Below are 14,224 nucleotides of genomic sequence, written 5' to 3' on the forward strand. Positions count from 1 at the left end.
TCCGGACTCCTCTTCCTCGCCCCTGGCTGCCGGAAGGGCTCGCCCCTCACATGTGGCCCCTCGCCCCACTCCTCAGTGCTGCCTGCAGCGACCTGCTTGGAGGCCGACAGCTGTCGTCCACACTGACCGGTGGCATCGGCTCACCTCTCAGAGGCTGAGGGTGGTCACAGCTTTCTTCTTTCTCTTGGATGAGTGGGAACCACAAGCTGGGCAGTGTGCTTGCTTTGTGGACTCACTTTTCCTTGACTTGAAGGTGGAAATATAAACTACATTGAGATATAGACTATAAAACCTATTTAGACTCTTACACGTAGCCGTGTTGTTCACCATAGCCTACACCAATTATCAAGATGATGTTCTGTTTCTACTGATCTTCATAAATCTTCCCTTTTTCTGAGATGGGGGTCTTGTTATATTGCCCAGGCTGGCCTCAAACTCCTGAGCTCAACAGATCCTCCTGCCTCAGCCTCCTGAGTAGCTGGGACAATAGTGTGTACCACTGCAACCAGCTTTTCTTCCTTCCATTCTTTCTTTCTTCTTTCTTCCTTCTTTCCCTCTCTTCCTTCCTTTCTTCCTTCCTATTGATAGAGTCTCATTCTGTTGCCTGGGGTAGAGTGCAGTGGCATCATCATAGCACATTGCAGCCTTAGACTCTTGGGCTCAAGTGATCCTCCTGCCTCAGCCTCCCAAGTAGCTGGGACTGGTGGTGTGTGCTAATACACTTGGATAATTTTTCTATTTTTTTATAGACATGGGATCTCACTTTTGCTCAGGCTTGTCTCAAACTCCTGGCCTCAAGTGATTCTCCTGGCTTGGCCTCCCAAAGTGCTAGGATTACAGGTATAAGCCACTGTACCTAGCTGCTACTCATAATTTACAGCTGAAAAAAATCCAGTGTCGGAGAGGCTGAGTAATGTGCTGGGAAGTAAGAGACTGAGTTGGATTCGAACCCAGGGCAGTCTCACCCAGATCCCTTGCTCTTAACTACACACTGCTGCAGCAAAGACAAACATGGAGAAAACAACGTATCTGGAGGTCATCCACTGGCAGGACATTTTGCTTGGGCTCCTCCTCTCCTCCTTGGTCTCTCCTGAGGATACAGCCTTGGACATTTACACCTCTTAATATCTGGACCAGAGGCAACCTCCCTCTCCTTCCTACCACGGGCCTGCGATCAGAGTCCCAGGTACCTACCTCTTCTCGGGGACTGACCAGGTCCACTCCTCTGTGGGGAACTTAACATACTAAAAAATGTAAACTTACTTGTTGCAGACCTCAACATGGCCTCATGTTTTAATGAAACTCAGCGTGTGTCCATGTTCCAAACTGCAAGTTGCAGAAATTAGCCCCAGCCAGCTTGAACAAACAGAGGACTTGGCCGGACAGATGCTGGGCTATTGTGTAGAGTCTACGGGCTGCGGGGCTCTCCCGGGCCTGGAAGCCAAGAAGCGTGAAGCCTGCGGGAACCAGCCGGGACTCTCCGCCTCGTCCCGGCATTCTGCTGCTGCGTTCTTCTGTCCCTGCAGGCTGGATTTGTCCTCTTCTCGGTCCACACGATGGATGGGACATGGCTGCTCCCAGTCTATGCCACTTGGGCTCCAGCCAGCAGCCCAGATAGAAACAGCAGCGCTCACTCCTAGTTCTGAGTTTCTAAGAGATGTCACCTGGCCTACTGTGGGCCAGGTGTCATCCTGCCCTGTCAGCTGTGATCACCAGCGGGGGTAGGACCATGCTGTGAGGGAGGGAAAAGGGCTCTCATGAGCGGGGCCGATACCGCGGAGTGTCTCTGCTGCAAAGAAAACTCTGTTAAATACAGGCACACAGCCGTGCAGCGAGGTATGTGCACGTGGGCGTGTTTGTGTGGCTGCCCCGCACCTTCTTAGTTCAGGGAAGGGCAGCCCTGCCCTGAGGGGCAGGCCGTGTGCTGTGCTGTCTCATCCCAGTGTCTTCATAATACCCATGGCACCATTTTCCCTTTCTCTGATTTTTTTTAAAGAAATGTTTTCTTTTCAGTAGTCTGAGTTATTGAGATATCCTTTTTCCACTTTGGCCAAGATTCAATTTATAGAGTACCACAGGAAGTGTAAGGCTAGGTTTTAAATATTTTAATGCACGCTAAAATTTGGCAAATTAATAATCCTAAATGTGCATGCTTGAAGTACGAGTGGAAGAGTATATTAGGCAACTCTTGACAAGACTCTTAGCATTAACTTTATAGTCCATGATCATATATCCAACATGTGCTGTGTCTATCACATATATGATGTAAATGAAATGATCCTTTAAAAACCTAGAACCAATTATATTGCTATTAAATGGTCTCTGTATTCAAGACAGATGAAGTCACATGGATTCACTAGGTAATTGGTAGGAAGTTCTAGTGAAGGGCTTTAACAATATTCCACTGATATTCCCTAAGTAAATAAAGTAACTCTCTGACGGAAGAAAAAAGTTTCTATTTGTACCGTTGAACTAAGAAAGCTTCTCATTTTACCATCCTAGAAATGCAGACCATTTCTAGGAAGCTAATTTCCTGCAAAGCCAGCCTCTCCCTGCAGTCCGGCTTCCCTGGGGACGTGCAGTCAGAATGGCTGATGATCACCACGGCCACGCTGTGCTCAGCACAGACACGGCTGGCCTGGGAACAGCTGGTCAGAATGACTCCAATGTGTGCAGTTCTAGCTCTATTGGTGTCAACAATTTTCTGATCTCATTTCAAGACTGCAAGACACTGACTCTGCTGTCACCTCTGTCGTGTCAACAGCCCCCCAGGTAAATACCGTTGATTCATCTCTGAGAGTTCTCCTTCTGGGTTCTCTCTTTAGGGTCTTTGGACTTAAAACTTTGCCCTTAAGCAAAAGCAATAGCATCTGTCCTACTCCCCAGAAGGATATCAACCTGGGAAGCAATTGTCAACAATGGCTCCCTGAGGTGCTAATAAGGGCTGCAGGAAGATTGAAAAGTGAAGATCCTATTGTTCTCAGAGGTGAGTTCAGCCACTGTCCATATAGATTTTAGGTAAACTCCCCCCAAAAGCCGGCTGAATCATAAAGCATTGCTTTCTCTATCCATTTCCAGTTTTCTCCAGATCATTTTGTAACAACTGGCAAACACTAGATTAGTGGAGAGGCATCTGTCCACTCCAGGGGCGAGCACAGCACAGATCCTGTTGGCTGCTCCTTTGCTCACAACGATGAACACCCACATGGGCGTCTCCAGCTTTGTCTGTGTGTTCTCACTGTGTGCGTCCCAGCGGTCCAGGCAGTGCGGCTGCTGCCCTCGGCTTCTGGGTCGTATGGGCTACTGATGCGAAGCCACCAACACAGGTTCACTGGAACTTTAAGAATGTTCTTCAAGCAGACTGTGATGGTTCTCTGCAGTCAAGTGTGATCCTCTGGGTTCAGACAGTATTTGTCAAGAGACTCCTTGTCGCAGGCTGTGGGCAGGGCCCCAGTGTCGGAAAGCTTTCCCTTCTCCTTGGGTCATTACCTTTTCTTCCCCCTTCTGCTATATTTATAGCCTGGGCCTCAGTAACTGAATAACTGAGATACCCTTTAATCTAGAAAGCAACCAGCAGTTTGTATAAAGTACTTAGCAAAAAAAGAAAAAAGCTGTAGACTCTAGGCGCTGTGTTTGAATTCGAAGTTGTCTGAAGCCAGCAGGAGGAGAGAGCGGCACACAGAGCCTCCTCCTGCCAGGTGTCTGCCAGGCCTCCCATCTGCTCAGGTCCCCAGGCTGCTCCTGGGCTCCTGCAGCTCTCCCTTGTCCCCTCACATCCTATCAGTCAGCAAGTCCTGCTCACTGTACCTTTGCCCTTCTTTCTCCTTTTGTCCTGTCTTGTTTCCAATACCCATCCTAATGGGGTCCCGGTCTGCCAGCCCTTCTGTCTGCAGGACGCGTGACACCTGTTCTTCCAGGACTTGTTCTCTAAAGAGAATGACGTGTACTCTGAAGATGCCTGTGGAAATGGCTCCACGCAGGAGACCACAGTTTGGGCCAAGTTTGTCTACCTTCTCCCATGGTTTGCCATGTGGCCCTGAAAAAGTAATAAATTAACATACTAGATCTTCTCTGTATTAGTTTGCCATTGCTTCATAAGAATCTACCCCCAAACTCAGTGACTTATGCACCAATTTATTATTTCTCACATGTCCGAGGGCTGGCGGCAGTGGATGACTAGGCTAGAGCTGGCGGGAGGCTCAGCTGACTAGCTCGTGCACCTGCAGGGCAGCCAGAGCTCAGCTGGGTGTCTGCTCCACGCCTCCCAGCCTCACTGGAACAGCAGCCCAGCCACAGCCTGTTCTCAGGGTGATGCGACTCTCCTTTGTGTTCTAACTGTCATCCTCGCAGGGGAAGTCTCCATCGCTGCTTGCATGGATTACAATACCCAACCCCCCACCCTCCCACAGTTGGCTCCTTGCATCCCTCTTTATTCCCCAGACAGACAACGTGGCATTTTAAAAATACAAACCTCATCCTGTTTAAAGACTTCCAAGTTCCTCACCATGCTGAGGCTCCCAGGGCCTTCCACAGTGTGGGCGGATCCCTCACCCTTGCTCCCCGGCCATGCAGGACTCCCTGTAGCTCCCTGCACCAGCTCCCTCTGGGGCTTCGCCGTTCCTCCAGCCTAGAGAGCCCCCTTTGCCCAGCCAGCTCCTCAGCGCTTACTCCTAGGCATCCCTTCCTCAGCTCACACAGCACCTGTGTGTCCCCCTTTGTAACTTTCATCAGACTCGTCCTTTTCCTGCTTAACATCCTGCCATACCACACGCTCTGGGAACGCAAGGGCTCTGGTTGCTCCCGGCACTGGGCATTAGTTGGCCCTCAGTAAACTGAGTGGACAAATTTACGAGGGAGAGGGGTGCGTGGAAGGCCCTGGCTCTGCTTGTGATTGGAAGATGCTCAGGATCTCAGCTGCACACCTGCAGATTTGGGGGCTGGACTAGTGGAGCTCCAATGTCTGCCGGCTCTGGTGTTTGTCATCTTTGCAAACCTCAGCCCAAGCTTTTCCCTCCAGGATGTCGGGTTGGACAACTGGTTGTACTGAGGGGCTGTGGATGAAGGGAGTCAAAGGTAATTGCTACTTGGTGTAGGTCAAGGTATATCTCATTTGCTAAATGCTGATACTGGAAAATAATTTCCAGACCCTAGCCTGGATCCCCCCTTCAGAGCAGTCACACATTCTAGAGAGTTCGGTGGGGCTGTTGGATGGTGCAGCTCCCTACCTGTCCCCTCACCCCACATCCCTTAGGTGGGGCCTAGTTGAGCATCGGGAATGCCTCACTGTGGACACATCAGGGATTGTCCCCATGGGAATGTCACTGTGTTCCAAGATCTGGAGTCAGCCCTGGGTGCTCTGAACTGGGGAATCCCAGTGTGAGTCTCTGCCCGCCAGTCTCTGCACCTCCAGTGTAGTGGAGGATCAAGACCTGTTTGTGGCTTTTTCTGTCACAGAATTTTGATTTATATCTTTCCACAGGTTCCAGATGCATAGTTAGTTTTATCTGAGTTACAAAAATTAGCTTTGTATTTTGAAGGCTTTGGGCATGTTCAAACCCATTCATGTGGTTTAATTAGCACAGAAGCACCTGCTGTGACAGGCTGCAGGCAAGTGTGTTTGCTGGTGGACTGCCTCTCTGACTGGAATCTGGGGCTGGGGAGATGTCACCTATGGAACTGTTATTTTACTAGCAATGTGACACTTTTAGGGGAGAGGTTCAAATCTGGACTTAGGTTTCAAGTAGCAGCTGTTTGAATCAGCCACGCCATTGGATGCTGGATGCCTTTGTTGCTGAGCGACCACAAAGTCCACGGACGCAGAGCAGAAGTGACCCAGAGCCACACATACCAGGGCTGTCCCGGCTCTGTCTCGTGACAGCCAGCTGAAGGAGAAGAGACGGATCACACTTTCCACATCAGCGGCGTCCACTGTCTGCTGCATGGCTATTCGAATGCTGCAGCTCCCAAGAGTGGACTGTTTGGAAGGTAACAGCTCTAGAACCTACTAAGAGCTTCGTTAGTCTCACAGGTGCACAGACTTTATCCTGAAATCAAAAAGTGTGCTGCCAAAGAGAATGGCTGCACATACCATCCGCGTTGAACGACTGTCACAACAAATCTGCACGCGCTAGCTGAGAGCGGCCGGCGCGGGCTCAGCGAGAGGAGTCGGTGGCAGGCCAGGCGCTCCGCTACCCGCCCCGGCCGTGAGGCGCAGGGAGGGGCGATCAGCTCGGCGGTGGCGTGACCCTGCCACAGCTATTCTAGCACCTGCAGTATTTGTATGAGCCTGTTCCAAACCTTAACACATAAATACCGAATCCACTTAGCGCTGTACAGAAAAGGAAACAAGAGATCACTCTGACAGGGTCTGGGTCCCTTGTAAGTGCCTCAGAAGTTAGGGAAGTTATTTAATACATTCTTTCTACATTTGGAATGAACGTGTTTCCAGGATAAAAGCACTTAAACAATATCTTTATTACCTGTAGCATACGCAAAGAGCAGAGGGTCCCCAAACTAGCTAACCATGACAAACACAGGGAGAGCTTTAAAAATACAGAAAAGCTGTTGTGCCTCACCCACTGCTGAGTCAGACGCCAGCAGACTCCAGCCTGCGTGGAGTCACCTGGGGGTGGTGTCAGACTGTGGCTTCTCCTTCACTAGGTGTGGGGAGGTGCTTGAGAGTCTGCGCTTCCGGCAAGCTCCCAGGTGGGGCTCATGCTGTGATGTGGTCTCGGCGTGTGTCCACACACTGGTCACCTGTGTCATTGTAATGGGCCCAGGAATAAGCTGCAGGCTGCACCCTGTATCCCTGTACTGCTCCCCACCGCCCCCCAAATCCCACTGGTGCTCGCACTCGCCTTCACAAAGGGTGTTCTCGGCTCATGGCTGGATGCTCCCAGGGGTGCCCCCAGCCCTCCGCAGGCCCTGCAGCAGCGGGAAATGAACATGCTTTCGTTGTTGCGACGGGCCTTCAGAAGACAAGCCTATTTATTGTCAAGGAGCAAGACACAAAGTCCGAGAACACACTATACAGCGGTGTGAGCTACAGAACGGGGGTGGGTGGAGAGAGGCGCGACAATACACGGCATTGTCCTGAGCGTGCCCGCTCTTCACGCTAACACTGAACTGAGGGGGACGGCCGTGCTCGCTCAGCAAGGCTGCAACGAAAGGGAAATGTGACTCAGTCTATCAGCTCCCAGAGGGCAGGCGGAGCTGGAGGCTCCCAAGCACAGAATCGATGCTGAAGGTGGTCCCCGGCTGCTGCTGATGGCAGGTCCCCGGCTCCTAGGTCTTGGGCTTCTCTTGATTCTCAATGATAAGCTTGTTAGTTGAATATAGTTGGCCAATGTGGACCTGAAGGTGAAGAAAACACACAGGTCAAGAACTGTGGGACTCAGCTCACTGAGAAAGGTTGGAAAGCGTTTCAAACATTTATAGCACAAATGTCTGCTGTCACAGGGCTGCACCCTCTGGAATCTGCACTGTGGGGCCACGCTGCTCACCAGGTTTGCCTTCGCCAGTTCCTTGCACCGTCCAATTCCCACCTCCCTCACTGTGAGAAGTCAGAGATCCGCACACACTCCTTCTCTCTGCAAGGCAGGGTGGCTGCAGCCTGGGATCTGGGGCTCCCTGGCCGCGGCTGGAGGTAGAGCCGTCGGATGCGTGCACGGCACCTCCTCAACTAGCAGGACTTCCTTCCTTTAGCACTGGCTCCTCCATAAGGAAAAGCTTTCAGCACATGCAGAAATGGGTCTGTCCACGCTGGGGTAGGAGAGGTGCTGCATTAAGGCCGATGCAGACAACATTCCTCCCCCTGGGCTGAGGCCAGCAGTCTGTGTTCACACACCCGGCCCCCTGTTTTTCCCACCCTCTTGTTTTTCAGGTGTCCTTGTTAGTTAAGTGTCCACATGTTCCTGCTGTCCCAGGGGGAGGCTGGAGCCATAACCTGGGGATATAGCAGGGCTTTTCTCTAGAACACAGGGTCTCTGGCACAGTTTTTCTCTAAAAGCATTTCCTGAGTGACACTTTTTCAGGAACAAGTAGAACTGGAGAAGAAAGGGCTGGGCATCGGAAAATCTATCTGGATTTCATAGTGGTTGGCCCTATCTATAGGTAATCTGGGGAGAATAACTGCTCTTAAGTAAATGAGGGAAAACTCCTGAAGGCTAGAGCCGCCACCTAGAGCGGCCACAACTCAGAATCAGACCCTCATGTGGCTCTCCCTCCCTCACACGGTATTCAGAAGGCAGGCACAGGACAGGGGGGACCATGCCATTGCTAAGGCCCGTGTTGAGGGCACCTAAGGACTAACGACTGCTCCTGTGGTGCGGAGGAAAGCGCAGGCAGGGGTGAGGCGGCCCAATCATCCGAAAGGAAGGCAAAAGCAGAGCATGGAGATTTGCGGGGAGTGGTAATCGTGGGGGTATGCCGAACTGTGAATTCTTAATTTAAAAGACCCGCGTGGTGGTGAAGGGAAACGAGCGCTTTAGCACCATTCACAACAAAAGTCAAAGTGAAGGGCCTTGCTGTGCCTTCAGCCTCCCCTTCCCCTCCTCGTCCTAGAGGAGACTCAGATGCAAGTGGCTAGCGGACCTGGGGTGCTGCGTTTGTCGCAAGCCACAGGCAAGGCTGGTCCTCGGACCACGCTTCAGGTAGCAAGGTCGGACTGTGTGAGGGCTGGGTTCTGCGGGACGGTGCCGCAGCCGTGGTGAGGAGCATGTGGACTTGTGGGGCCTCTCCTCAACAGCGTGAAACAGCTGCCGGGTGAGCTGAGGCCTACGTCCCTGCTACAGAGAAGAGGAGGGCCGGCGACTTTCTCCCCACTGACTCTCACATGGTTTCACTGCCATGTATTAACCTCAACATACATATGGACCCCGATCCAATGGCATTCAGAGAAGAAAGGCGAAAATACCGATCATCCTTTAAAAAAATCATTATTTTGGCAGTGATGTCTTTATAGTTCAACTAGGTTAAGTACAAATGATCTTATGCAACAGTGCCAGTGGTTCAGTTACCCAGGAGCTTGTTTTATGTTTAATTCATCTTGGAGGGTGCATCAGGAACCCTTCTTAGAAGTGTCTGCAGTCACATGTTCCATGAGTGCTTGACTGAGTTTATCATCAAGGCTTTGGTGGTGGGTGGAAGTTATGAGATGGCATAAGGAAGAACTATTTAATAGACTTGTTCAAAAAGGAATAGGCTGCCTTGGGAAGCTGTAAATTCTGTCCCTGTAAGGAGTGAAGTGAGGATGGAGAAAGAGTTTATATGCCAGACAGAGCTGAATCAGATGGGCTCCCCTTCTGACTCTCAGCTTCTGTGACTAAAGGCACTATCCACGGCCCTGGGATCCCCCGGGACACCTCTAACACCAGCTGTGTGGCCTCTGAGTGGCCCAGCGTTGATCCCTGTATTCTACTTCTGATATGCCAGAAGGAAATGGCACCCCGGGAAGACCCTGGGCTGGGAACTGGCAGACCTAGGCTGCAGTCCTGGCCCTGCCACCGGCTGTGTGAAACTCTCCACATCCTCCCTCTGGTCTCGGTGTCCTCGTCTATAAAATGAGAGGTCTAGACACTACTAGGTAATCTTTATGGTCCCTTCCTGTGCCAGCAGTCTTTGGGCCTTCAACAAAGTTGGCAGATGTCAAGAGAAGATGTATGAGGTCCCTGAGCCATTGTGGTGCCCACGTAGTGTGAGAATCCTTGGGGCAGGCGGTGGCAATCTAGCCAAGGGACTGCCATTGCAGACATGGAGGGGAGCACAAATTCGCTGCAGCAACCGGAGGTGTGACTGGCTTCCTGCCCCTTCCTGAAAGGGCTGCTCTCTTCCTTCCAACCATCAGCGCCCCCAGGCCAGCAGTCCAGGCAGCAAATTAGCAAGGCCTGCCCCCTCCCTGTAGTCCCTCCAGACCATCTGTGTGTTCTGTGCCTGTGGCCTGTGTGAGCTTACAAGCTCAAGTTCATGTCTGTCTTCCCTTTTCCATCCCTCCCACTGCTCTGGGAGCCCCTCAAAGTCCTGGGAGATGGCAGTCACCCATGAGGAGTGAGCGAGAGAGGGAATCTGAGCCCAAGGCACTGAGAGTGAGCGGCTCTGCAGCAAAGATGAACCGCAGGGCAGGGCTGGCTCTTCCTTACAAGTGAAAGGCCAGTCATCTGCGGCACACACCGAAGGTGTTTGTTGACTGAAAGACCCAGCAAATGCTGGAGGAGGCCTGGAAGGACAGCCCGCACTATCCGGCAGACAAGCGGTGAGTACCTCCTCCTGTCCCAGGCACTGTGAACGGGTGAGGCTTTCAGATGTGATTCCTGCCCGCAGGACCCGATTTGTTGGGGGAGTCACAAACTCCCGGCAGCATAGTTTCTTTAAACTTTGGTAACATCAGTGTTATCTGTTCATGGCACCTCCCCAGATGATAAGGACCTTGTTTCTACTTATCACAGGACATAGATCACCTCCTTCTCTGCACTGACCTTTTTTTCTTATTCATATGATCTCTCGTTAAAATTCACATTGTGTTATACAAATAAAAAGTAAAATGCACATTATGCATTTAAGTCAGTTAGGAGTTGGTTTAGTTGTAACAAGAAACCCAAATAGCAGTGGCTTTAAAAAGACAGAGGTTTATTTTTCTCTCACATAAAAGAAAGTTGGCAATAAGGTGTCCAGGGCTGGTATGGTAGCTCCATGGTGGCTCATCAAGAACCCACACACCTCCTTTCTGCCCCCCACCCTTAATGTGTAGCTCCCATATCAAATTTCCCTCACAGTGAATTTTCTATCACAGTGATAGATGGCTGCTGAGGTTCCAGCCATCTAGTTATATTCCAGGCAGAAAGGAGACAAAGTGGAGGGGGACAGTGGAGTCCCCTCGAGCGGGGGCAGCCCCCTTTAAAGGACTTTCCCAGATGCTCTGCCCAAGATCCCAGCGGAAACCTCGCTGGCCTCTCTGCTGCAAAGGCGGGTTGACACAGACGCACACATTGGCCCCAGTAAGGAAAAAGAGAGATGGATACTGGGGAGGCCACAATGATCTCAAGTGGTTTTATCAAATTTAGATAGCATAGGCTCACAGTTTTTTTTTTTTTTTTTTGGATACAGAGTCTCGCTTTCTTGCCTAGGCTAGAGTGAGTGCCGTGGCGTCAGCCTAGCTCATAGCAACCTCAAACTCCTGGGCTCAAGCGATCCTCCTGCCTCAGCCTCCCGAGTAGCTGGGACTACAGGCACGAGCCACCATGCCTGGCTGATTTTTATATTATATATATTAGTTGGCCAATTAATTTCTTTCTATTTTTATGGTAGAGACGGGGTCTCGCTCAGGCTGGTTTTGAACTCCTGACCTTGAGCAATCCGCCCACCTCGGCCTCCCAGAGTGTTAGGATTACAGGCGTGAGCCACCGCGCCCGGCCCAGGCTCACAGTTTTTTTTTTTTTGTTTTTTTTTTTTGAGACAGAGTCTCACTTTGTTGCCCAGGCTAGAGTGAGTGCCGTGGCGTCAGCCTAGCTCACAGCAACCTCAAACTCCTGGGCTCAAGCGATCCTTCTGCCTCAGCCTCCTGAGTAGCTGGGACTACAGGCATGTGCCACCATGCCCAGCTAATTTTTTTGTATATATATTAGTTGACCAATTAATTTCTTTCTATTTATAGTAGAGACGGGGTCTCGCTCTTGCTCAGGTTGGTTTCGAACTCCTGAACTCAAACGATCCGCCCGCCTCGGCCTCCCAGAGAGCTAGGATTACAGGCGTGAGCCACCGCGCCCGGCCAGGCTCACAGTTTTTGCAATAACTGCAACTGTACTACTCTGATGTATAATTTGTGTTATAAAGAAATCAGCATTGGTTGGGAAAGTGTAGATAGAAAAGCAGCATTTTGGAAAAAGTACTGGACAGAGATCAGAAGATCTGGGTTTCAGGTCCTGCACAGATTGACTTCTCTGGGCTTCCAGGCCTCCCCACAAAAACGAGGGCAGAGATTCTTAGAGCATCTAAACACGTCAGCCTTGATCTTGCGATGGTTCAACCCCACCGCCTGCACGGCATCCCCCTATTTCCCTGGCCCTCCTGGCCTCTATACCTTCTGTCACCTCCTCCGTTTAAGCCGGAATCATCTCTCACTAACACTCTCACTGAGCCCTTAACTGGGTCCCCTGGCTACAGCTTTTCCACTCTTCCATTTGCCTTGACACTGAGATAAGATGATCTTTTTTAACCACAGATCAGAGTCAGTCAGTCCTCTATTTTTAACGTTTTAAGGGATCTCCATTTCCCCCAGAGTGAGTTCCACATCTGTGTTCTGGCCATAGCCCAACTCTTCTCTGCCTTTACCCCTGACCTCTACACTTCTGCGTCCATGCCCAGCCCATTTCTGTCCTTGACAGTCTCGAAGTCCAAACACACCAGGAGCGCACGCCCACCGCCTTGGCAGGTGCCCTTCCCTCTCTCTGGAGTGTGCTTCTCCCTCCCCCAGCTCCAGCCTCGGGCGCTGACCTCCCATCCCAAGGCCATCTCCTCTGAGAAGTCTTCCCTGACTCCCTCCTGTCTTCTAGATTCCTACAGTCCTGTGTGCCGCCCTCTTTGCTAGCACATTCCAAATCCTAGGGCAATTATCTACCTCAATTCGTGTTCGTCTCTCCTCCTCTCTGACTTTTTTCCTGATAAAAAGTTTCCATTTATGTGGTGGCTCACGCCTGTAATCCTAGCACTCTGGGAGGCCGAGGCGGGTGGATTGCTCAAGGTCAGGAGTTCGAAACCACCCTGAGTGGAGACCCCGTCTCTACTAAAAAGAGAAAGAAATTAATTGACCAACTAAAATTATATATACAAAAAAAAAATTAGCCAGGCATGGTGGCACATGCCTGTAGTCCCAGCTACTCAGGAGGCTGAGGCAGGAGGATCGCTTGAGCCCAGGAGATCGAGGTTGCTGTGAGCTAGGCTGATGCCACGGCACTCACTCTAGCCTGGGCAACAAAGTGAGACTCTGTCTCAAAAAAAAAGAGAAACCTTTCTATTTGGTGACATATGCACTGAAGCCCCTGACTTCACCGCAAGGCAGTGTGGCTACATTGCACTCGTCCTCCATGAATATATACATATAAAAATAAATGGGAAAAATGTTTCTAGAAGCGGAATCGTTGGGTACATAAATATGAATATTTTCATGGTTTCTGATGGATCTTGCAAAACTCTTTTCTAGAAGAGTTGTTTGTCCAACTGGCACTCCCCCTAGGTGGCCTGTTTGAAGGCTTCAGCAGCACGTTTATCATGCCACAGAGCAAACGTGTTTCTCCCACAGAACTCCCCATACGAATGCTGTGTGTGCTATAGGCCACATCCTCTACGCACTGGCTAGAACCAGAACACAGGACCTTCCTGTCACGTGGCTCTCTGCTGTGTTCCTAAGAAAAGCCCCCATTATGACAGTCAGCATCGTATCTGTTTCTCAAAGTCCTCCAATCTAGAGGATGGAACCCGTGGGGGAGAGGCTGTGAGGTGGAGTGATCTAGTCCCCATCAGCCCCGTGTAAAAGGCTCCAGAGGAAATCCACAGAATGAAGAACTAGGGGACAATCTGAAGAGCCAAGTTTTAGGAAACTCGAAATCAAAACAAAGCAAATTACACTCTACTTTGAGAAGTATGAATCAGAGCTTAATAATGTTAATGGTGTCAGGAGAACATGAAGATGCTCATCTTCCTCTCTGTCTGGGACCCTTTGATGTGCACAGTCCTCCCTCTGCTGCCTGCCCACCCTCCGTGCCATCATACTTCAGGTCTTCCAACTTCTCCCTCCTGGGGTACCCACTGCACGTGTTGGGGCCACCTACATGACACCCAGGTGGCCCCTGCACTGTAAGTGAGCCTGTCTCAGGTCCCCTAAAAGAGTGTCAGTGACAGGGGAGGCCGAGAGAGGAGGAGACCATGTTAGATGACTTAGCTCCTTCACAGCGTAGTTTAGGATGGGGCCAGGCACACACAAGGTGCTCAGCAAGTACTTGGTAACGAAAAATATCAGTGTCTTGTACCCCATGGTTACAAGGCTTTATGCCCACTGACTCTACAACCCAGATCAGGAAGTGATTACACAGTGTTTTGGTTGTGCCTACTGGTGGAAATATGAAACTGATGAAGGTGAGTCAATAAAAGTAGTGATAGAACCATTTACTGCAACAAGATTGTTCACTGACTTTTGAGCAACATCAAATGATTTAAATTTGGCCCAGCAGAGGGC

The 14,224-nt window shown here is 50.7% G+C and overlaps 1 protein-coding gene across 2 annotated transcripts in view; it reads right to left on the minus strand.

The window, feature by feature from the left end:
* Nucleotides 1-6,969: 6,969 nt before the first annotated feature.
* Nucleotides 6,970-14,224, minus strand: part of LYRM4 (LYR motif containing 4) — a 154,076-nt gene continuing 146,821 nt past the window's right edge. For both annotated transcript variants that reach the window (XM_012737721.3, XM_012737720.3), the window contains one exon: nt 6,970-7,353. In XM_012737721.3, coding sequence (XP_012593175.1) covers nt 7,285-7,353 — 69 coding nt within the window. In that variant the 3' untranslated portion in view covers nt 6,970-7,284. The remainder of the gene's footprint in view (nt 7,354-14,224) is intronic.

The sequence above is a fragment of the Microcebus murinus genome, chromosome 15 (genome assembly GCF_040939455.1).
Source record: "Microcebus murinus isolate Inina chromosome 15, M.murinus_Inina_mat1.0, whole genome shotgun sequence".
NCBI classification, from domain to species: Eukaryota; Metazoa; Chordata; class Mammalia; order Primates; family Cheirogaleidae; genus Microcebus; species Microcebus murinus.